The 26,348-nt window shown below is 36.5% G+C and overlaps 1 protein-coding gene across 23 annotated transcripts in view; it reads right to left on the bottom strand.

Annotated features, from left to right (window-relative positions):
* The window catches only part of DLG2 (discs large MAGUK scaffold protein 2), a 1,055,145-nt gene that overhangs the window by 618,996 nt on the left and 409,801 nt on the right, over window positions 1-26,348 (bottom strand). For 14 of the 23 annotated variants that reach the window (XM_065049757.1, XM_065049758.1, XM_065049759.1 and 11 more), the window contains one exon: window positions 17,080-17,160. The exons of the other annotated variants lie outside the window; for them this stretch is intronic. In XM_065049757.1, the coding sequence (XP_064905829.1) occupies window positions 17,080-17,160 (81 nt within the window). The remainder of the gene's footprint in view (window positions 1-17,079; window positions 17,161-26,348) is intronic. 23 annotated transcript variants of the gene reach the window in all.

Here is a 26,348-nt window from a genome sequence, read left to right as displayed (position 1 = left end):
CCTAACATTCTGTGATTCTGTGACAGAAGACTGAGAATAAACACTGAGTTCATGGGCCTCTGGTCTGTGCTTCCAAAGAAAAGCCATTTCAGTAGAAAAACTCAACACCTCTTCCCCTGGCTGATGCCATCTCTCAAGTCACATATTCCTCTGCACTGACTGCCTAAGACACTAAGAGGAGAGGAACCACTTTCTTCCTTCGCTGCTTATCAGGTCTCATTAAGGAGACTTTTCTTTCCACTGATTTTAAAAAAATCACCCCTTCAATCTGCTTGCGGATATTGTATACTACTTAGGATGATATAAAAAGTGTGTTTGTTCATAGCATCAAACCTCAGTATTTATGTGCATGAAATATATATAATCAGCTTATACATACAATCCTTACTGTTGCAGTATCTCAAAATTCTACCAATAACAGGCAATATTCTTTGCAAGTAATATTTGTTTCTAAAGCACTCAGGCCAGTAAATCTGGAATCAGCAAACAGAGATAAAAAGCATGTTTAAGAGAAAAGGGCAAATTGACTTTATGGACTAAGAAATGTTCCAACTGAGAGAAGGTATGGCAATAGTGCTGAGAATGAAGGACCTTATAACAACTTTTATAAGGGGAAAAGAAAAGAAAAAAAAAGCACTGTGAGGAATACAGATCAGGAAAGGATGAAATAAAAAGGAGGTGATTACAGAAAATGCACTATGCCATCTGGAGAATGTTTGACATCAGCAAAAGCAAACAAGAGTCTGAAGGAATACATGTTCCCAATTATAATTATACATAATATATCATAGCTAGCAAAATGAAGACTTCTGTAGATAAGGTTGGTTTCTAATTTCCATGCTATTCCCCACTTTTTCAGTTACTTGTAACATTTCATTTCCTTTTGGCAGCATCACGTCCTTTCTCCCTGACTAGTTCATTAAGAAAGTTCCTCTTACTAATATTTCCTGAAAGTGTTTCACACACATGAAAAATTGTTTCAGAAATATCACTGGAATACAGAGGTGAAACCAAATGAGAAGCAATTTTCTCCATTCCACGCATATTGTCAGGGTATCAGATTCAGTACTTTGCTTTCATTTGGCCCATAGAATAATTATATATAAACTATGCTAAAATATCTGAGAGCTTGGCTTTATTATAATAATCACCACAGTTGTTTCTCAGTGCTATGTGCCCATATTAAAATGTGAGTCCCAGTTTTTCTTGCAGCGGCATTGAAAAGAGAATCCAGTTTTTCAGCCTGAGGTGACTGATTGCCTAGACAGGCTGAAGGCTGGATGAAGGTTATTGTGAGAAAATCCCATGTTTATAAAAACAACCTGAAAAGTGTAAATACTTTATTTCAATGTCTTGGAATAGGCAACCGTATGGAGTTTTGGATATATTAGATAAATTGGTCTAGCCACTAGACTGAGAAGCTGTATCGTTAAATTAATCTTGAATCCTCACTAAAATGAATATTAAATCACTTATCTTCATCAGTTCACCCAATATATGCAATGGTGGTAAATTAGATATATTTTAATTGACTTATCCTTTGGGGAATTGCTGGCATGTGGTTTTTATGAACTTCTTCACTATGAGTAGGCAGCATTCACAAAATAAATCGATGTGCTTTGAGCCCCTTCCCAGAATAAAAAGAAATAGTAAGTCTGGGTGAGATTTTGTAGTTCATGAAAATTTCATTCAAAGGACAGAATGACGCAAGTAGAAATTTCCAATTAGCTGCTCATAAGACACTGCTGAGCTGCTTTGATATCTTCTCAACATAGAGGATGAGATTAATATTGCTCTTTGAACATTTTAATGGATATTAACACATGTATCCTGTGACAAATTTGGACACCATCACACCCCCACCCCCTGTATTTTATAGTAAAGGTAGAAGTGTCAAAGAACATATGAATGTGAGAATATACTGATAAAAGAGCACTCAATCTGATGGGCATCTGCATAGCTATAACCAATGTAAAAATTGTTATTTAGCTGACAATGAACTTATAAATATCAGGATTTAGGCAGAATGCGACCAATTGTCTGAGTAAGCAGAAAAGTGATTAGTAAGATTTTGTCACAAGTTTTAGTCATAAGTCTGTCGTAATCAATGTCTATTGTTATTTTAATTATGGTATTTGAAACGAGACAAATGCAGCAATATCCAAATGCAATTAAAGGAGAAACAGTTTGTTCTCAAGACAAATAATGAGATAGGCAGCCAACATACTTAACTTGGGAAGATACTTTCAGCAAAATCTGAAGTGTAATTTGTGAGGAAGATGAAAACCTCAAATGTTGTCCACCAGTGGAAGAGATTAAGCAGTGTGCTGCCTGAAAATGTAACATATTTAATAAGGCCTTGATTAGAATTTCCAATAGAAGCTCCATTTATTCAAAATATTTTAGTGCATGCCATATGTGCATTTGATATGCACGCACCTAAAATTATTAGACCAATTTTCATTAGCAGTCCCTATATTGGCATGCTTTTGAGTGCTAGAAACGGTTTACTCTGATTCATTTGCTGCGTCAGTATATAATTTGATGTCAGAATTAGCACTGATTTTTTTTTTAACCTCTTCCCATTCACAATATGTTTTCACTCAGGTTTGGTTGATCACCTCACCACAGTGAAATATGTATTTTGTTTACTGAGCTGAACATTCACAATGCTACAATAACTGAAGAATCCTGTTGTGCTCCAGCTAATGGAATGAGTTATATATATATATGAGCGGGCCAGAAAAAGCTGTGGATAATCAACTTGTCTCAGTTAGTGGTGGGAGAGGGGAACTGGCTCCCTTAGCTTAGTGACAATGCAAACCTATGGCAAGCTGTGCTGGGTGTGGTGGCACTGGCCTCCTCTTTGTCACTCAGACAGACACATGATGCCCTCCAGGGCACTGCTGGGGCTGGGATATTTAACACTGCACTATTTTCTGAATATTCTTTTTAAAGACAAATAAAATGTTCTTTCTAAAGATCAATAAAAGCACAGAAATAGAGGTGCAGCATTCACTAAGTAAATACTGAAGTCGGTGCAATTCTATGCTGACTTTCTGGAACAGCTGAAGTCCACAAGATGAAAACAAATGACCAGCCTTGAATTAGCCATCAGTTGCAAGTCCTTAATCTCTCTCTACATAGTATAGTATGAAAATCTTAAACTTTGTGACAGCAATGACTAATTTTAAGTGAACAGTTACAGCTAAACTAGCAAAGCTGCAGTATTCAGCAACACTCCACTGAATCTGGTTTAGTGCACCTTGTAAAATTTGTGCTTACCCCACAAACCTATTTATATTTCCTTCACATCAAATACCTAAGGGCCCATAAAAATATTGCTTTTAATCTGTGGGACCCTCCTACATCTAAAAATATGTTTGTCTCCTGGTAAGTCTGGATTTAAAGCCAAAGGTTCATAAAATTAAATTAGATTCAAACTAAATAGCCTTTTAAGAGAATGAGACACCACTTGTCCAAAGCCTAAGACTCTCTACTTTTCGTCTTAATGAACTGTATGAGAAGTGAGACACAGACTCTCTAGTGTGCCTCCTACAAATAGGTTTTCATATATAATCAGTCATTGTCACCCTTTACTCCCTCGAGACATCTGATTAGACATTCCTGGTACACCAGCATCCACACAGGCTGTAAGCATTTAAAAGCTTAAACTACAGCACAATTGGTAACTCCCTCTCAACTTTGTCTCTTCACATTTCTCACTATGGTAAGAAAAACATTCACATTCCCTTACTTTAAGAAAAAAATTTAAAAGCACAAAGATGACCAAATAGAAAATACATATCTTCTTTATGAAGAGCTGATCCACTTTGTTTGCCAAGCTACTTCTTAATCTCCCTCCTCTGAACTTTGTACTGCATTATGCCATTAGATCTACAGACAGCCTAGGCAGGTTAGAGATTTATAGAACCATATATGTTTATGATACTCAGTGACAATAAACAACAGGTTTGTGTACATGCCATGTCATTTTGCGCTCAGCAGTTCACAAAAAGCCTGGAAAGAAGAAGAGGTTTTACTACGATTAGGACTGTTGGTCAACAGTTGCATTTGGCTAAGCATCTTTCAAGAAAATGAACGATAATTTTCTCTTCCACCTGGAAGTGCAATGTGAGCTTTGCTTAGCCTCAAACTGGCAGCTCAAATAATCTAGACTGTCACATCTTTACCCATGGTCTCCATTTCCATTTAACTCTTCAGTTTATTACAAATTCTCAGTTCTCATAGAATTATTGAATGGTTTGGGTTGGAAGGGACTTTAAAGATCATCTAGTTAAACCTCCCTGCCATGGGCAGGGACACCTTCCACTAGACCAGGTTACTCAAAGCCCCATCCAACCTGGTCTTGAACACTTGCAGGGATGGGGCATCCACAGCTTCTCTGGGCAGCCTGTTCCAGAACCTCACCACCTTCATGGGGAAGAACTTCGTCCTTCTATCTCATCTAAATCTCCCCTCTTTCTGTTTAAAGCCATTACTCCTTGTCCTCTCATTAAATGTCCTTGTAAAAGGTCCCTCTCCAGCTTCCTTGTAGGTTCCCTTTAGGTACTGGAAGGCTGCTGTAAGGTCTGCCCAGAGTCTTCTCTTCTCCAGGCTGAACAATCCCAACTCTCTCAGCCTGTCTTCAGAGGAGAGGTGCTCCAGCCCTCTCATCATCTGTAAATGAACTACTGACAGTTACAGAAAATTTCTGTAATATAAGCTTGTAATAAGGATGTATGACAAGCTCAAGATACATGTTTCAGGCATCAGATTATATTATTTAAATTAGTTAAGTTCTAATAAGATCAAGCCTTTAATCACTTAGATTGCTAGTTTCAAATGCACAAAACTGATTATTGTCTAAAGTTTAGGTCACAGTTACACAGATTTTTTTGCCTTTTTTTTTTTTTTTTTTTTTTTTTACATAAAGTTCATCACTAAAAGGCTTTGGCTTATTCTGTATTATTTCTCCTTTCATCAGACGACTGTCTCAAGTAAAGACAGTAGAGGACTGAACCCTAAATTTGCCCTCTCCCAGCGAAGTAAATACGCTGAACTAAGCAACCTCTTTACCAGTATAAGGTTATATACTGATTTGTCTTATAGAAACAGGCAATCTCCATCTACTTAACTGAAAGAGACAAGCTGTCTCTGAACCATGCTCTGCAAGCCTGGGAGGGCACATATTTCTCTCCAGTCCTAAGAACTCTGGCTTGACTTGCACATGGAAAATCACATGCACCTATATTTAAAATTAAAAAAAAAAAAAAAAAAAGAAAGAAAATATAAAAAAGAAAGGAAAAAACACAGCTACTCAAATTATTCTGAGCTAATAATTAGCTGTATATATTTGTGAATCTATTATAAATATATTATACTGCTATAAACACTCTGTTTTTAATAAGTAATATTCCAGCCCATTCAATCACAAATGCAAGAAATTCTGGTGGTATCTATGTGACAACTCTTAGATTTGTACAAATACCTGCAGGACAGTGTAATATGGAGCACTATTCCAAAGCTGTGCTTTATTTTAAATATTTGTTTCACAAACCAAATGACAGGGCTTCATGCTATTCTGTCCTAGAATGAGTTTCAAAAAGTTAAAATGTATTTATTTGTAGCAATCTAAGAATATATTGCAATAGCCTGTTTCCTTACAGTGGCATGGCCTGTGCACTATAACCAGTCCCACTGAAAAGAAAAAAGTTGCTGTCAAGGGCACATACTCCTAAAAATAGGAATTAGATCAGTTTTGAGTTCTTCAGTCCACTGTTATTGAAGAACCACTGACAGCTGCTTGGATGATGAATTATTTGGGGTATTTAACCAGAATACAAGATGCCTGGTCATGTTTATGAGATCTGAAAATTCATAGAATGGCAGAAATAGTAAAAATGTCCCATATATTGATTTTTCAGAAACAGTACCTTTGCATGAACCTATTGAGCCTCCACTTAAAACCCCCACTTTTTATCCTGAGTAATTTATTATTTGAAAAAAGATCAAACAAAGAGTATTTTTAAAAAACAACAAAATGAGTTACATCATGTGAAGGCAGATCTATATGAAGTACAAGTTACACAACACACACAATTCTGAGGCATAGTGAATTTTTACTTGCCAATTAACCGAAACATTAAGCCAGGATAAAAAATATATGTTTTGCTACAGTTTATGTGTCCTCTTCGTGCCATATCACCCAACTAATATCTAGGACTAACATAGCAAAGTGTTTATGTACAATAACTTGATGTAACTTGAGTTTTGTATTCACAGCCTTTTTAATGTTAAGTCATGGTTCTCAAATACCACAACTGCACAGATACCATAAGATTTTATACACAGTTGCAACGCAAAGTCTTGTTTCATCAGATAACAAATAGATAATATAGATAGATAATATAATAACGTAAATTATCACTTGACTAGGTAATATAATGCTTGACTTTCTAAACCTGCATCTTATGTGAATTTGCTGGTGTCACCTGCTCTAAGACAGTAACAAAAGTCAGTCCTCCTCCTTCTCTAGAGGTTTTCCCAAGTTAAAGAATAAAAGCTACTCTATGGATTTAGACACAATTCAATCTTAGCCTTGCTGCACATTATTGTTGCATTTCTATGAAATACAGTCAACATAAAACTAAGAGGAAAGGAATTTCAACCAGTTAACACTATACATCCTCTACTCAGAAAACAGCAGACACACATTCCACAGCAAATTATTAACAATTTTTTCTTCTTTTTTTCCCTCCATTCCCACATATTTATTTTTCACTTTGTTCAGATACCCTTTTCCCCATATAGTGCCATTCTATAGAGACTTTTAACCTATGTGTCTGTAATTTTTCATCAATTTGTTCCAATATACCCACTGTCACACTCTCATCCTAAACCATCTTCTTTACCAACAGACATACAAGTCAGGGCAAAAAAGTTAGCAGTGCTATTAGAAAGCTGATCTTAGCAGTGCTATTAGAAAGCTGATCTAAGAAGAGACGTTTCAATGCTCAAGATCAACTACTTATTTAAAAGGTACCTCTCTCTACCATCTAAAGAAGGCAAGTGCTGACATTCATAGACCAACTCTGGAATTTGCTCAGCAATTACTTAATTTAAACTGCTGAATTACTTGGGAAGAAGGGCAGCAAATAGTGAACCCTCAAAAGATTTTTAAAAATGTCTTGACTCAGAACTCAAGAAGTCATCTGGTTACTTCAAATGTCATATGAAGGGTTTTATACTTTGCAAACATAGGTAAAATTTCTACCTGCTGATACCAGACTCCAACTATCTCCAAATTACAGTTCTCTTTTCCTTCTGTTACACTGATGAACAATGAGTAAGATCTAGCCATTTATTATAGATCTGTTTTGTTTGTTTTTTTGTTTTTCCCAATACTACTTCAAATGGCCTTGTGAAAGCCCTGCTAATCCAGAAGAAATGAAAAAATAGGTACTGCCGGAAGTATGAAAATCTAGAAAATATGTGGCAAGTACACCTTCAGGCTGGTGAGCCAGCTCTTGGCCTTGGGACCACAACCCACATCCATCACAATGGAAAGAACTTTTTTTCACCCATAAGTTTGTGTTGCAGAGGTAAAAACAAATGGTGTTAACAAATTCTTCAGAATGGACAGGGAAGTTTTATCCATTTTGTCCCAAAGCATCTGGTACATTAATACCATGTGAAAATGCCCTTGTGACCACTGCCAGTATGTACTTTTGGACAACTACTATAAGTGAACATCTACCCTTTTTCACATGTTACAAGGGCTCATGAGTTTTCCCAAAAACAAGAGTAAAATTTGATCTTGTGCAGATTGTTTCCCACCAACTTCCCCAGAATGGCACTTGAAAACTGACAGTGAAACAAGCTACAACCTACTTCTTTATCATCTTTCTTTGGAGTAATAATTAATTTTAAAATATCAGTAGTTGGTTCTTTCTTGATATGATTCTGTACCTCTTCTGTCCTTCTTCACCTATTTTTATTTTTTTCCTGTTTCAGAAACTATTTGGGAGAGGGTATGCCTTTTTTTTTTTCCTATGTTCCTATGACACTATTGATTTATAATCTAGTTCCTAGTTTTCACAACAGCTATAAATATATTAGGGAAAAAAAAAATCTCTAAAAGAGGGAACTGATTTTGCACCCTTCGTTAACACTGATTAATGAAAAACTCCTTAAATGCTTGAAAAAGAGACTTTTTTTTTTAACGAGTTCTGGCTTGGATGTTAAGATTTCACAGAAGGATTAATTAACCTAACTTTTAGATGTAGATTGTATCAGGAAAGATACTTCACCAAAGTTTACTCCAGTTCTTGCATTTTGTTGCATAAATAATATTGGAAAATTGCACCATCAGTGCTATCACTGTGGTACAAAAAAGTTTCTAGTGTGGTTTTGCCAACAGGAACTTGGCAAGATCAGATGAAGACAAGGAAAACCAAAGCAAAATGGCTAAATATTTCAAGGTTACCAGAAAAAAAAAAAGCAGCTTATCACTGTAAGACTGGAAATGAAACAGAAGAAAGGAAAAGCTCAACTAAACAGTAAAAGTGGCAGAGGTGGGGCTAAGAAACAGGGGTTGGGATTTTTAATTTGGACACTTACAATGTTTAGTCCTTAGTCTATAATTTCACTCTTCAAAATCAATGCCTAATTAATTTAAGTGAAAGTCACAGCAACATAGAATCATAAAATCACAATTTGGCCTGGAAGTGACCTGTGTCATGTTGCCCAACTCCTTCTCCAATTAGAATTAACTTTAAAGTAGGTGGCTCAGGGCCTATATTGTTTCAGAAAGAATTTCAGGGCCTTATTAGTTTAGAAACCTTAAAAGGGGGCTTTGAAAGCTTGGGTTCAAGAAGTTCTGTGGAGTTTAATCTTAAAGGCAATTTAAGCTAAGAAAAGACAATTCTTTTGACAGAACATCTAAGAAAATGGAAGAACCTGGCCATTGAAAATTTAGTTCAATGAGCTGAAATGCACATTTCTAAAGGGATGATGGCTTTCAGAGGTCACAAGAATGGGCAGAAACCTTTGAATATGGGATGGACATGAAGAATGAGCTGTACTTTTCTTGCATCTGCAAAGCTATAAACATGTAACAGTAAGAAGTTTTATCCATCAAATCAAAAACTGCAATTTTTCAAATACCTATGGCCAAAATGAGCTATAACTGTTCTTAGATAAGTAGAATACATTACAATTATATTTGTGTGTGGGAACATGTAAGGAAACTCATTCAATGATAATTAAAACCTGCAACAGTACCGAAGGTTTACATAGTAAAGAAGCTATACATATTCTCTCTCTCAACAACATAATCTGCCTTGTAGAAAACCAAACAATAGCAAAAGTATAATTTTCTTTATTCTCTGGGTTTTGTGTGTTTGAATTAGACAATTGAGCAACCTTTTTATTTTTATTAAATAGAGTTGGATTAAATACTGTATTTGGCTCACGTTCAGGGAACGTGGAAAGGCATCTTAATTGCCTGTGCTTTATGGGATTCAACTATTTCTTGATGTTTAAAATTTCTACAGGTTTTAGCTACAGATTAAACTAAATTCAGTCATTCTTCATTTGCAATGTAATTAGTAACAATTATTTGTGTCAGCAAGAACAATCATTTTTTCCCAACAAAACAGAAGTGCTGCTTTTTTGTTATTGAGAGTTGGGTACAAAAGGTATTGTAGAAAAAAGTCTCCCATGGTAGAAGCTGAGGCCAAGCAAATTAATAAGTTTGGTTTTTATTTTAAACTGGGCTTTTTTTTGTTCTCTAAAATTCTCCAAATTGTCTACTAATTCCTATATCTCTTTTCAATATTTCACTGAATAAAGGGTCTGAATAAAAACATTTTGTTTTTAACTAGAGTCCAACATCAAGAAAATATTTAAACCAAACATTTTTTTTTTTCAGACACACATTCTCTTCTTGTTATGGAGAGTTCCACATTTCTCTGTTGCAAAAAAGTACAATTTGATATGAGTTTCCATGGAACACAACTCTATAACATATTGTTTTATTATGATTGCTTTTACCCTGGGAAATACTTTTTCAATAACATATGAAAATAATTCCCCTTGCAGTTTTATACCTCTTATAAGCAGCTTATATAAACAATCAAAAGGCTTTGGGCTATCTATAGAAAGAGAATGTATAACCAATAATATCAAATACACTGTTTACAAAGCTCATATTTCACAACATGCTTTGTGCTTTTCTGAATTGGTGAAGATTTGCAAGTTTGAAGCAAAGAGAAAAATCATTTAAATCCCTTAGTTGGAGACTGAATAAATTACAAAATTAAGTAGGACAGTTTACTGAGTCAGCAGGCATCAACATAAAGGCACATAGGAGTATACTTTAAGATATTATATCCTTCTTTTTCAGAAGGATTTTTCCATTGTAATAACTATTTTACCTTGAGCTACAAGTTAAATTATGACTAGTTTCTGAATATACTGTCAGAGCAAACAGAATTATATCAGTCATTCTCAATGGTCAGGGATATCTCAACTTTCTAACTTTAATAACTAACATTCTGAAGTATTTAATCAGGATATTTTCCCCAGAAGCAACCAAAGCACCTATATTTCTTAAGGAATATTACTGTTAGCTGCAAATTTTTTAAAAGCTCTGAAAAGGCAGTGACTTCAGATTACAACTTGAGGCTTCTGAAGTTTCAGAAGCCAGGTTTCTCAGCTCCTTAGTGCTACGTAATGATGACTTCACGCAAAAATATAAAGATTATCTAATAGCTTACAAGATTACAAAGATTGCTGCTTTTTTGATTCTTTTACATTGGAAACTCTGGGCCAGTCTTTCACTGTTGGGAAACACTTGTAGCTCTCATGACAGCCTGCTGCTTATCTAACCTAAGTTGACTTTATATCTAAGTAATCAAGAAATCCTAGAGGTTTCAAGTAAGCAGGTTATAACCAAGCAAAGTGTGCTTTAGCCCCTTCCAGAGTAATTTGACATTAAAAAATAAATGAAAAAAAATTATGCCTGTCATGAGGGAATAAGAACCCTCTCAAGGAAGTTAAGAACAGTCTGATATTACAACTTGACCACCTAAGCTTCTCTATGTAAGAATGGGACTGAAGAATATCTAAAAATAATGTCTGGCAACTCTTACATTTTACTGGCTAGTGATGAGACATAAATTTTCTGTTCTTCAAAAAAGTCTGACTTCTTTAAACTAATGTAAGCCATCTTTCACCCAAGTCACCAATATACAACTCACTGTTTCTATAAGGCAGATGGTATAGGGACCACAGGACACAGAAATGGACGTGGTCTCCCCTGGGAGGAAATATGGGGTGTATTCAGCAGAAAATGTGAGACTAAAGCCATCGTCATCCCAGAAAACGGTTACTTCTGTGGTACCAGCCTCGATGGCAAATCTTTACCTAATGTGATTTAAAATAATTGAACTAAAATCCCCTAGTTTTTAAAGTTTGTATAATGGAAATGACAACTGACCCAGCACCACAGAGTACAGTTATAATTAACAGGAGACTTTTCTGAAAAATGTCTGTGGTGCCTTGGGGAACAATGTAGGTCACAGCATCAATTAAAAGCAGAACAACCTCTTCATTGCCTCTGTGACATTTAACCCCAAATCATATTGTTGCTGTAAATTAAACAACTCATGCTGCATTACATCAGAGGAGTGAAAAAATCAAGAATAACTAGTTTAAAAACTCATTTCAAGCTCCAGCACTCTAACCTATATAACATGAGCAAGCAATACAAAATGCTGATGTTACCACTATTTTCCTCAACTTTGTTGAGCAAAACTACTATATGTATATTCAGTGTTCTTTTTACATTATCTGGATATTAATATTAGGCCTCTACAGGAAAGTATTTGAGAATTGCATAATTGAGGATTGAAAAAGCAGTTACCTTTGCTGCTCATTGCAAAGGAGATGTAAGATTGTTTAAGAATCTAGGGTTCAGTTTTAGTAACTGGAAGCTATAATGAACACTCTTCTATGCAGGAAAGTGGAATACAGAAAGAAATTTCAGATAAAATGTGTCTGCTGGGACCACTGCGGACAGTTTACCTAATTACTTTTCTAATATTACAAGAAATATCGATGATGACTGTTAATAGAAGCCACCGAACAATTTAAAGACTTTTACTTGAAAAGAATTTTCCACAAATAGTGTCTCTTTTTAACATCAGAAACTTCTGTTTTCTTAACAACAAAGATAGTTTTCAGTAACATACAAGCCAGAAGAAATGTCTTCAGTAATAAAGCCTCCCAGACACTGTCTCACTTTGTAAATACTTGTTCATCTAGAAATAGTGGGCAATAACTTGGATTCATTTAAGTCATTTGAAGTTTTATCATTTGCTTCAATGGGAGGGGAACCAAATGCTTCTGCTCAGTTTGTGAGGTTGGAAGGTCAACTACATAGCAGTGATAAGCTGGATTTCCTGAGGTCTATGAGAGAGACCACATCAACTGGCACCAGAAGGAAAGGCAAAGTATATTTATAAAGTGCACCTCCAGCCTTTCTACTACTCATGAGTAATCATAAATAATGAAAAGTTAATGCAGGCAAAATTAGACCTCCTGATACCCATGCAATATTTTTAGCACAAAAATTCTTCACAGATAAATGAGTGAGTTGAGAATTCTGCAGGGGTGTATAGGCAAGAGCAAAGACTCATTTCTGAAAACTGAGCAGGGGAAAAAGCTAAATAGCTATGTTAGTTAATGTCCCTGAGTACACAAAGGAAGTGGATGTGTACATCAGAGAAATTCCACTTTAATTCAATCAGATTTTGAGACTTCAGCTCTGCCTATGTTCTTACTGTATACAAGGAAGGGTATACTGTATACAATTTCATTTACAATAAAAAACTGTGATCCCTTTTCCCATTTGAAAAGTTAAAGAATGTTAACTTCTGTTTAACCCTTTATCCATCATTATAACATCTCAGTGTCAGTGTTAAGGACTGAAATTCCATTGGTGAAGACTTTCAGAAAATCCAGAAATTAAAAGTGGAGTGGCCATGCTTCAGAAAGTTTACAGTCTGAGTGTAAAACAGGAGACAACAGACAAACTGTTGCTCAACAGTTGTCCTCACGATCTGGCCAGTGTCAGACTACTAAACACCTAGCCACTGAATTTTGTTTAGACATTAAGTCAGAGAGATTTTGCTGGTGAATGGAACAAAAAGCATGAAAATGGGTTTTTTTCTTTGAAAACTTCATAACTGAACAATGTACCCTTCCATCCTTGTCTGACCTGAGATGAGAGTCACTTTCTCCCAATGAATGATACAGGGTAAGTACAATGGGAATATGCAAAGGTAGTTTATTTTAGCTGCAAGTCAAAGAAGAGAGCTAGAAAAGAGTTGCTATAATGAGGTGTAACGTGGGGACAAAATAAAGCTAATTTTAACTATACTTTCTCTAGGAGTTGATTAGTGCACCTATAGACTTTTAGACTATGGGGCCTCAGTTTCTTCTTACCTCTAAATGTGCTAGAATGCTATTGCATGAGAACATATCATTCACTGCTCTCAGGATATATGTAATAGTGTTATGGAGTTAAAAAAAAAATACATATCTCCAACAAAAGCACAATAAAGTGAACCTAAGCACCTCATAACATATTGTGTCTTTTTTTTTCCTCTGGGACATTAATAACAGAAATGTGGGTAGGAGAGAACACGGGTGTCACATTATTTTGTGAGACAACTCTTCAGGTAAGGAGACAACAGCAATTATTTCTACAAAAATTTCAAAAGGTAGTTGTATGTAGCAAGACTTCTAGCTTCCACTTCCAGTCTGGTTGATTCATGCCTGCATTAAAATGCAAGCTGCAAATCTCAGGCCAAGCAAAATGTAAAATGAGAAAAGCATTGGGAAGGAAGTGAAAAGGAAGTAAATGCTCTCATTAAAGCAAGTAAAAACAGCTTCCCATTTCTTCACTTGAACTAGTGGCTGGGGAAGAAGGTGATGAACTGCGTTAGTTGTGCCAGATGCATCTTCCTCAGCTACATCACCTGATCCCACATTCCTGTGTTGAATAGGTTTTGCTGACTCTGATGGAGCAGAGAGCAGGCACCCAAAAGGTTCGGGGTTGAAGGCAGAAATTATCATTAGATCCATTAGCCTAATGTACTGTGGCTCATAATACCGACAACAATAACTTGTCTTAAACTAAAGTGTGTGTATCTATTTTGGAAAAGCATCTAATCTGGAAAACATAATGAGATTGAGATCTACCACTTCCCTAGATAGTTTGTCCTGCCACCTATTTTCACTGCTAAAAACACCTGCCCTACATTTATTTGTGTTCACCCTGCTACGTATTCTTCTTTACTCTGCTATTCTGAAGAATCCTCTTAGATTCAGTCTCCCCACAGAATACACTGTCAATAAGTCATGTCTCTGTGAGAATGTGTCTCTGCTCAAGTCCCTTTTCTCCCTCTTTATAGACAGCTAATATCTTTTAAAAGTGTAGACTGCAAAACTTGGCATGATATTCCTACAACCTCACTTTTGCTGTGCACACAAATAAAATCACCTCCTTATTCTTAACTTTTAATGTTTTCTTTAGCACTCAAAGTTCATAGTACAAACCCTGCTGAGTTGTCTGTTCTTTCCTCTGGAACCTTCTTAGTGTCATTTATTTCCCCTGTAGGGATCCCTTCTGTCTGTGTAGGGCTGGCATTGCTTCCTTCTGGCTGTGTAATACTTCTAGGTAATAATAATTTTGTTGAATGGCCTCTGTTTACCAGACCAGACTGTAACTGAATTTCTCTGACTGTTGTGTCTTTTCTTTTTTCACTTTTTCAACCTTTGAATCATCCAAAAATTTTACCATCTAAGAATTCATGCAACATTCCAAATGATTTATGAAAACATTGAAATATGATGTCCACATCCAATTCTAAATTGTGGAAATCTGCCCCTCAGAATTTCCATATAAGATCCATTTCTCACTGGTTAGTACTTTGAGATGTCAGCTACTCAGTCCTTAAGGAATATTATTTTGATAAAGCATACTGTTATTTATTTATACTAGATACAACGGAAAATTAAATCAAATGCCTTATAAAAGCCTAAACAACACCAAGGACCATTTATCAAGCAAATTCACATTTTGAAATGAAGTTTATCGAACATAATTGCTTTGCTTTAAAACTATGTTGACTACCACTAATTTATTCCTACCATTAGTTTATTCTTATGCTTACTTTCTTAGGTAAATACTCATTAATTTTCAATACTTTTTACAGGGCTGACACACAGATAACCTGCTCTGCAGCTTTATTTGAAAACAAAGTTAGAAACAATAGCATGTTCTCTAGAATCTAAATAAAAATGTATCGACCCATCTCTTCATCGTCCTTTTTAAAGGCTCATAGGTGAAAGTTACGGAGTAATGAGCCTTCTGATTTACTTATTTTATCACTGGCAGATGCTGTTTAACATGCTTTTAAAGATTCAGTGTTGTTTGCATAGTAGGGACACTGGATCTCCTACCACCATATGGGCTCGTTAAGGAGCAAACAGCATTTCACTCCTACTGTGTGCCACTCAGTATTGAAGAGGTATCAGAGGTTTTTTTCAGCTTTGCATGAATAAATGACATGATTAGTTAAACAGTGATTGACTAGCTTCATCTCTTCTTCTTTCAGTTGTTACAAAAAAGCAGCAAAAATTAGTTTCATACATCCAAAATAAACCAAGAAAAAAGCTTCATTAAACCTTTCTCAAAATCCTAGGAGGCAGACATTGAGATACATACTGTAAGAGTTCTTATCTATTATACTTGCCACTGAATTCACCCTGGGTTGCCACCTTAACCACCACATAATTTTGGCCCTTATATTTAGGAACGTTACATAGACATCTTAAGCCATTATGAAAGGATGTCCAGCTGGCAGAGAGCTATGCAAGGGTCACTCAGAATTGTCATCTTTCCTATTTATTCCAGTGTCTTTTCAACTCTGAAATCAAAGGATAGCAATTTGGACATCAACAATATATCACTTTAGACTACTTTTACCAGAAATATCCCATTAGTGTGCATTATCCTGGTATCTTAAACTGCCTTCTGTTCCTCCTGAGATTGCAAAGGACCCAGCTGGCAAACGACCAAAATATCAAGTTTCTCACACATCTATTATCATAATGACAGGAGGTCATACACTGAAAACTGAGAACACAAATGCAACATAAACTAAGCTGAATATTTTGATAACAGAAATTTATGGAGGTTATTATCCTGGTGCAATAGAGTCACTGGCATTTTTGTTTGATTTGCCTTTGTTTTGTTTTGTTTTTGTTTTGTTTTGTTTTGTTTGTTTTTACTACTTGTTTCAATGGTATTTTCTCTATTGAAAAAGGCCTTTTGATAAAATAAACAACACACTTCAACAATGCTCTTGTCTGTCGGGCTTTTCACATTCATGATAGCAGCACTATTCAACATAAATATATGTAGTCTTCCTGTCCTATATCCCAGTTTGTTCCTGCCTGTTACACCTCAGAGACTGATTGTATCTCTGAAAGGCCAACAGACACTAAAAAGAAATTTCAAAAAGACGAGGCTGAAATTTTCCTGACCACATGAGATATCTAAAGTCTAGACATTTCCATCTAAGTTATTTGACCATAAAGAATGTCTGGACAATGGAGAGAGAGACAATCCTTTCCAGGGCACAATCCACCTCCATCTAAAGGGGACATACAAAACAGGTTAGAAAACTGCATTCAGGAAGTCTCTCCACTGACTACCATGGCAATATAGTTGACTTCCTGAGATATCAGAAGTCGAGGAAGGCCAAATTGTTTTCCTAATAGCCCAAAATGTTTTCTGTTTTATCAATATGTAGCTGAGGCTTCTTATATGCCACAGCATTTTGGCAATTACTGAGGCATACACAACTATGTTTTGAACTCAAAACAGGTGCTTTGGAATCTAGGGGAGCATTGGTGAGAAAAATTGGCAAAACCATGAAGCAGCAATCCAGAAGCTATTTCCTTTCCTCACTTATTTCTCACAGCTAAATTGACTACTCTCACCTGTGCATTAGTCCATTCCATTTCAGGAAAGGGTCCCAGCTGAAGGCCTCTACCTGTGGGATTTTCTTCCTCTTGGCCTCTCTGGAAGTACATAGAGACATCTGCTCAGGACATGTTCCAAATTCAGATTTTTCATTGCGTTTGTATATGGTGTCTACTCGCGTGGTTTTGATTCACGGGTTGTTTGCAGGGAGAGGGGTCTGGGGGCTCATGTTCACTATAACTGCTGTGGGAAATAATCTTCCCTTCAAGTTGTAAATTGATTTTAATACACGCTGAAATGCCAAGAGGCTTTTTAACAAAATTGAAATGGCATTATATTATAGAATATTCAAAATGTCAATGAATTTTATTGATTATAAATATCTATGGAATAGCTATTTATCCTTCAAGGAAGAACAAGCAAGGGATATTTATTTTACAAGAAATAACACTGTACTATTTTATTTCAGTTTATTTTTAGTATGCAACATCTACCAATCTCAAGTAATTAGCAAATCAAGGAAAAAGGCTATAAGGAATAAATAAACATTATCTTGACAGTCCACCTCTTTCTAGCCAAAATTAGAAATAACCCTGTTGCTTCTAAATTTTAAAAACCACTCTAATTATCACTATGAATTTCTGAATTTTCAACAGTAAGAGATGATCTTTTTGCTTTTAATGAACAACAGGCTTCATTTTTTGTGAAGCAGAAACTCTACAATGAATTCAAGCTCCTGCCTAGGAATGAGTCAATGCCATTGTAGAAAACATATGAGTTCTTAACAAACAACAACAATATGGAAGAGCCCCGTCAGTAAATGGGAGAGTTACATTGCAAGAATCAAAGATTTTGTTAGCAGTAAAACTTGTGTGTCTGTAGCTATGCATCCAATTGTTTAGGTTCTTTTTTTACGTAATGTTTAACACCAAAGGTACTGAAAAGTGTTTTTAGAAAGCCCACTTTCTTTATTTAGCTTATGTAATGCTTACCCTACTGTATTACATTAGAGACTTTTTAATTCAATATTACTAAATGACAGAACTTCTTAGAAGCAACAAGGACAAAAGAAATAGAATGTTTTCACTCTCACCTGCAAGATTAATTCTTTTTTTTTACCATCAGGCATAAACCCATAAGGCTCACAAGTCATGCAGGTAAGTCTTGAAACACTGTTGGTATAAGGAATGGCTACTAAATGTCAAAAATCCCAGACTATAGTTTTTAATGTTAAGTGTAGCCTGAGTAAAAGGGACTTTTAGCTCCACTTAAAAGGACTGCTGCTGTCATACAACAGTATTCTTAAGAACTGAGGCTTATATTGCTGTTGTTAAACTCCAGGCATTTATATGTGTCAGCCAGGAGCAGAGTCCTTCGAGACATGGGAAACTCCTGAGGTTGGTTCAGAGCTCAAACAAAAACCTGAGTCACTCTTTGGAGGATGCATTCCCACCTCAGTGAGGTGGGATGAATTGAGGTCTGAATATTCAATTGAGCTCATACAGACAAGACTTGTTTTAATGTGACAAGGATTGGAGTAACTTGTCTTACAGTGTAATGGGTGGCCATAGATTTCCACACATCAGGATCAAGCCTGCCAGGAGTGACTGGGAGGCATTAAATGGACGAGACCACCAGGGCTGATACATTTTGACTGCAGGAATGTTCTGCATATACGTAGTTTAGTTTGTGACTTTGGTTCTGGAGATTTTTGAAAAGAAATGTGTATTTTCATAAACAACAGACAGAATAAATTCTCACAGAGTTGTAAGCGCTGCTCTGATGGATGAAACTTCAAATGCAAAAATACAGAGTAAGGAACATCTGTGTGGAGATCATTAACTAAAGAGCAGACAAGAGTGAAGTTCTGTTGAAAAATGATCTTCCTTCAAAATAAGAATGATTACTGTATATAAGGACATGGGTTATAAGCATTGTGCTGTAATCACTAATGATGAGACATCAGTAGAACTTTGTAATTTTGGGGGTGCTGCATTTTAAGATAGATACTGAAAAAAATAAAAAGGAAATCTACAGTAGAGGAAGAGTGATGAGGGATTGAGAAATTACAGCCTAGGAAAGACTGAAAATGGAATCTTATATGGAGATAGTGATCAATTGTCTCTTCTGAGGACAGAATGCAGAGAAAACATCCTAAATTTTCTGCTGTGAAAAAAAACACCTCTAACTGTAGGGGTGCTGAAACATTGAAAAAAAATCCTTTCTGGTCCTATATATTGTGACTCTATAGCTTTCACCAATGGGAAGTTTATTCCTTATTCATTTCACGAGTTTTGAGAACCAGATGATTTAGAGCCAGCTAACAGCAAAAGACACATTCTTCTCTGCTATTGAAAAAAAAAAATCTGTATACCTATTTCAAATTAAGCACTAAGTGGATATATTATAAGGAAATATAATCCTCTTTGTAAAAACAGACTTTTGAATAAACTTTGCTCAAGTGCAACTGAGGTAGCATTTAAAACCAGCATTCTTCATAGGCATCATATTGTATGTTACAAATTTGACAACCCTAAAGGTGAAACTGAGTTTCCCTGATAAATTTGTCTTGTGTCATTAGATGCACTAAGGTATCACTTTGTCTCTAGCTGCTGTTTCAGAAGTGTATGGGTTTCCTTTTCTGAGAGCCACATGCTTATCTCAGATCTTGCAGGACATCTAAAATAGCACTAGATGCCTGTCTTAGAAAAAGGAATCTCACTCAAAGTCTTTTTTTTGTTTGTTTGTGTTATTTTTTTGTTTTTAAGGAGGTGTTCTATTTGCTAATAGCCATTGTCATTGATACCAGTTATTTTTGAATACAAACATATATTTAAAACATAAAGTTTTGGGGTTTTTTGCAGAGAAAAGCTAAATCTCCTTCTCTTACATATATATATGTATACATATACACATATATAAGTTTCAAGGTACCTTAGATGTTATGAACTACCATGACAGTTGTGATCCCTTGGGAGACCTCACTTTTAAAAATCCAAAGTTTTACAGTGGACCTATAGACGAACAGGTTTCAGGGTCTAAGTATTTCACTTTCAGAAGGGGTTAAATATTCCTATAGCTGGATCACAGCCTAGAAAGCCTTGTAAATCTGTGGATTGAGGAAGGATCAATTTAGTGCCATGAAAAAAAAAAAAAAGCCATATATTAAATACTGGGAAGTTCCCTGATCCAACAAAAATTACTTTTATACAAGAACATGACACAGTATCAAACAACAAGTCAGCCACACAAAGAAAACTGAGGAAAAAAGTTCTATGTTTAAAAAAAAAAGTCTTCACAAGGTGAAGACAATCTCATGAAAACCTCAGGGGACCCTGCAGTTCCTATTAATCTTATTTAGAGGGCACTGAAGTACTACTATGCCAAGTAACAGTAACAAAATATGAATATAGGGAGATGTAAAGAAAATTGTGATAGTGTTTTTAAATAAAGCAGTGAAAAAAAATTGGTATTACAGGAACTTCAATATACTGAATAGTATCAGTGATTACACTGCTAAGTTCAAGCCCGTTCTTTATGCCAATGATGTAATTACTAGATGAATTCTGCAGAATTTACACATATGCAATTACAAGTCACTAAAAACGATATTTAGCATGAGGTGATGAGCTTTTGTGGCAAATAATTGCTTTCAAACTAAAAATTTCAACTATGTCAGACAGTGAGTGGAAGGCAAGTTTCAATGAAAAGCTCAAAAATATATAGGAGTCTACAATTTCCTTTTAAAATTTGAGTCATTCTTCTTACCAGCTTACAACAGAATAATAAAGGGTTGATAACACATTGGTGTTAAGTCCAAAAATACTTTTAAAACAGGCTTGTGAATGAAATAAAAATTCAAGAGCAGCAGATGGGTTTAACTGCTGTTAAATGTGGAGTGGCTTCCAAGAACAAGATGTATGTAATAAATAGCCAGAGACATAAAGTTTCCTTGGTAGTTTAAATCCTGAGCATACAAGCTAAGTGGGGGCTTTCAAGCTTTGACTCAGTGCAACATCCTTACATTTTACTCTTGTCTACAGCAGCAAAAATGCCTGTTATTGACAGTGTGTGTCAGCAATGGGTGCAATTAAAGCGGCGCTGAACACAGTTTCATGAGTAGGCAGGTTTAACATGGGCTTTTAGAAACAAGAATAGTTGTTGGCTGTGCTTGCAGGTTAATCACATTCAGCACCAGTGTGTTCGTTGTCAGCAGTGGATAATTATGCTGGTGTACACAATGCCTCAGTTTGTGCATATGTTTTACATGATAACTGTGTTATGAATTGCCTACCCTCCTAATTCTTGATCTGGATGCGGGAATTGGGATGGTGTGCTGCATCTAGGGTTTCTGCAGTCAAGATCTGACTGTCTCCAGGTCTTGTGCCCTGTTGGTTTGAAGCAAACGTGAAGTCCTGGAGGTCCAGGAAAACAGGCAGCAACTTTTCTGTGTGTACTTAAACCAGTTTTAGCTCCATCTCCTAATCCACCAAAAAATAGCTTTGTCAGGTGGCAGCTATGACTATGTTAAAGTTTCTACATTTGTTACCATGTATCATTATATTTGATTGACACAAATATTTGTGATATGGAATAAAACTGGAATTTGTAAAGCCATACAGTAATGTACAGAGGCACAAAGACGGGTTCAAAATAATGAGCAGAACTTACATAAAAAAATAAAAGTGCATTGGGATTGAAACCCAGAAAAAAATAATTGTTTTTATTTTTTCTTAAGCCAATTGCTTCTGTAAAAACAAAGAGATTGTGAGGAACTGCGGAAAGGAGCATCATGGGGTCTGACTGAGTCTCTGAAGTTCAGTACAGACCTGTGTTTTAATATATGTATCTGTCTGCATAAATGCATCAAGGTTGAGTCTAGTTAGTACATGGTACCAGTATCTCCTCAATACTATTTTGAATGAGCTGGAGGGAAAGGGAGAAGCAAGGGAACAAGTTGAAGAAAGGTGAGGAACCAAGTGAAAGAACTGTATCAGACAAGACCAGAGATGTCAGGTCTTCATGTGGGTAACCACGTATATTCTTGCTCTTTTACTAGCCTATCACTTTTCACTGCTACTCTAGAAAATCATATTTTCTAACCTGCTATCCCACAATAAACCACCTCTTTTTCAGTTAATTATATCCAAATAAATACTGAGATAACTAGTGCAAAAACACATCTCTCTAATCCTATCATTATACTCCATTCATGAAATGGATAAAATTAATTCAGTCTACTGATGCTCGTGTGGCATTCAGTGATCACTTGGTGCCCAGGGGTCTTCTAAGAGATCTTTCTCATCCTTGTCTGGTACTTACTGCGAGTCTCAGAAGCAAAAGATTACTCTACTGCCTGGGAAACTCAGCCATTAAAGCAACACTCCCCAAAGCGTGCCTTTTATTCCCAGCCCTAAATTAATGGATAAAAAGCACCAGCTGTATAAGCTCCCATACTTTTGGTCAATCTGATAAGTAACTTTACCAGAGGAGTACAATTAGTTTGGAGATTTCCAGAGCTGTTGCTTCTATCCAGTGTATCTCAACTGAAATGTCCTTATTTCTGCTGTCCAATGGATGTAGAACCTCTTACTTTGTTTGCTCCCTGTTCAAGTTTCTGCCTGTGCTGGTCAGTTGAAACTAGTGCGATACTGTAACACCACTCCTCCTGTACCACCAAAGAAAGGGGGCTGAGTAACCCACGCAACCCTGCACCCTCACTGTGCTCACTGCTGGATGTGAGTTGAAGCCCTGGCTTTTTCAGGTCACTCCAGCTGGCTCCTTCCAGGTTTAAAACTGCTCTAGAAGGGGTCAGATTTAAGTAGTGTGGACATAACCCAGATGGTGCAAACAGAACTTCTGTTCAGTAGTGTAGACACAGCCACTTTCTACTGTTAGAGGTGCAAAATACCATCACCTAAAGTACGAGTACCCCAGACTTCAAATACTATCCATTATTTTGCTTTGTCTTTTTCTTTTCCCATTTGCAAGTCTCCAATGACTCTAGGGGTGGTTTCTAGCAACTCAAATATACTTGCTGTCAAAATTCTATTAATTAGTTATCAGTGATGACCAGTTGAATTCACTAGAGCCATCCTGTAATTTGAAAGTGCTGAATACAGATCATAGTCTGACTGATTTTGAGAGTTTATTTACATTATTTTCACCATCCATTTAGACAGGGAATTATAGCGATAACATATTACATTATTAAACCTAACCTTTCTTGAAAAGTACTTAAACACATGCTCAGTAAACTGTGGTCTGTTCTCAGATATTACTTATCTAGTTGTACTGTCTACAGCAAAAATTGATTTGATATGTATGAGCTCCTCTTTCACAGAAGCATCATCTGATAAACTAAGACAAATCCAGCACAAACACATAGCTTTGTAGGATATTTGTCCCCCCTGAAAACGTAGACAAATAAAGGCCTTTTTTTTCCAGGGGCTTTTTTTTTTTTTTTTCTAACAACCAATGTCACCCTCTTTTGCATAATGTAGGCATGTATACCCTGCCAGATCAGCAATACTGCCCTTCAGCTGAAGCCAATTCAATGTATTTTGCACTTTCTTTTGTGGGTTGTGCACTCTAAATGCCTGCCATTTCTATATATTTTTTCTGTAATATTTTGGAGATCATCTTTCTAATGCCCAAATCCTATCTGCTCCAGGTGTTCTTTCCAAAACTGGTAATAAGGGTCAAATACATGCCAGTGCCCAATGTAGCTATTTTCCAGTGTCTTACCTTGAATTTGCTCTGGCAACCTCTGTGCCTGTCTCCTCTGAGACCAGACTGGTTATTAAATTTCAGTTATTAGGAAACAAATTTAGGCTCAGGACAATTTTTTCTACAAAACCTTTGTTAAACACATGAGAGACTTTGTCTACAACCATCAGCTCTCTTACAGGTTTATATTTAGTTCATGATAATACATTTTAACAAAAAAAAAGTTCTGCATCTGTGGAAAAGTGGGGATTTCCCAAGCCATTTTGGCAAGTGGTTTGTGGTCAATATTAGCTTAGATTTATTTCTGAGGAATAGGGACATGAGATATTTGCACTCATAATCTGAAGTGTTCTTCTGTATTACAGCAAACTGTTCAGTCTCTGTTACCTGTAATGCCAAAGTTATTTCTAGGCTTCACTGTGTCAATAAAACTTATTAGTATTTCACTTATGAAGATTATAAATGAAATGAGATCCTCTAATTCCCAAACTATATAGTAAGATTAAAACATTGATGTCCATGTGTTGCTCTCCCCTCAACAAAACCATGTGTGTTGAGGATATAGGTGTCAACATGAATCAATATTGATTTGGCAGTACTGACAAAGAGCAAATATATAAGCAAATTTAGTTCAGTTTTGACCCAGCAGCCCACTTTTTTCCAGAGAGCATCTGTTCGTGGCTTTCTAACCTTCCTAGGTCCCACTGCTTGTGAGGACATCACAGATGTGCTGCCTGGTGAAACATTTTGGTTGTCCGGCACAACTCAAACTGCAATATATGAAAATATTATCTTCCAGGGATGGAAAAATTAAATGTACTGTTTTTATAGGGTATTTGCTAATGAATCAAGCTCATAAAAACACATGACACAATTTTTTACTGAACCATCATTCTCTTCTTTTTTCTTTTTTCCTTACCAAAACTAATGACTGTGCTTGTTCTGCCAATACTCAGGCTAAGAGATCTTTACCCAAACACGTGAATTGGAGATTGGCTGGTCTCTGTCACCTCTTCTGATGCCTCTGGAGACTATAACAATGCCTATCAGCTGAGATGAGGATGTTCATGCCATTTTAGTACCAGAGATACCTGTTTGGCCTTCAGTTGTTGCTGGAGAAAGACACAGGTTTCCTATAGGTGTGGTGATACATCTACCACAGACACATTGAGTGATATCTCAGATACCCTATAACATTTAAAATGCTGCTAAATGTCTGTGTTTTGTCAGGTTTATTCCTCCTGAAGAATATTTTTCCAGCCTTCACTCTGCTTTCTTCATTTTTAGGAATGCAGCTTCTTGATGAGGAAAAGGAGTTCCCGTATCTTCCGCTAGTAAAAGAAGTATCTTTGCCATAGTACCATTACATGTGTCTTCCAGTGTGCTGATCATCCATCCAGTTGACTCAATTCTTCTTTAATGTGGGGTCTCCAAAGTAAACTCTGCTCTTCAGAGACCTCTCTCCCTGTTTAGCTTTTGCACACTTATGTGGCTTTGCTTCTTTAATGGCAACAGGAGCAGCACTTAACTACTTAACTATCAGTAGTAAATTTACCATCCAGTATTCAAGCCTGTACTTTTCTAACAATGAAAACAACTGTTCCTGGCAACATAGTGGTGTGTGTGTCATGTCCAGCTTCATAAATGCCCCATTTACTTCCTGTTCAATAGTGTATTTATCTCCTAATGAACTGCTGCTCATTGTTCCTAAGAGGATTCATCTGAGCAAAACACATCGTTGGCTCTTGCCAACTTTTGCAAAGCAATATAATCCATCCTCCTTCTCACATCTTTCCTTTTGTGACACCCAGTGAGTTGGCTTCTGTTAACTAACTCTGCTTCTAGAACTCCACGTGCTTTTTTGCTGCAGTCGGAGTTGTGATGCTGCACATTTAGCTCTTTTCTCTTACAGCGCTGAGGTTCTCAAACAGGATACAGTAGTCTACCTGTGACCCTGAGTCTGGACTTGGTCCCTTCTTTTGTTTGTCAAATCCTTACATCTTTCCTCTAGGGACTCTCAGTGATATTCCTAAGTAGTATTTACACTCCCAATCTGTGTTGGGCTGCGTTGGGATGTGAGTTGGGCATGCTCAATTCCTCCTCCACTGTTTTCTGCTACAGGACAGCTAAGCGGGCTTGATGTGCTCTTGGAAGAGCTCCAGATGGATGACTGGGAGAAAACAAACACAGGGTGTAATACAGAATATAGAGTCAGCACGTGTTCACGCTGCACACTGAGCATCAGCAGTGTGGGATGCACAGGAGACTACGCTTACGTCTCAACGCGCATGCAACCAACATGATCCCTCATCAGACACTCGGCCTCCCTAGGAATGCCACACAGCTCTTCTCTCACAGAAGAGCTCTGATTAAAGTCACTATTGATATTTCATGCTTATGGGATGGAGAGCATTCCTTATCCTTCCTTACTTTGGTTTTATAGGCTTTTTGCCTGAGGCAACAAAAAGTATCAAACATATCAAGGATTTCAAACCAGTGATTGTGAGAAAAGGAGCTGCCCTTTGCTGGCATTCACTTCTTGCAAAACTAGAGTGGT

This window comes from Columba livia, chromosome 1 (assembly GCF_036013475.1).
Source record: "Columba livia isolate bColLiv1 breed racing homer chromosome 1, bColLiv1.pat.W.v2, whole genome shotgun sequence".
NCBI classification, from domain to species: Eukaryota; Metazoa; Chordata; class Aves; order Columbiformes; family Columbidae; genus Columba; species Columba livia.
The sequence above is the reverse complement of the archived record's forward strand: the minus strand, read 5'-3'. Positions and strand labels throughout refer to the sequence as shown.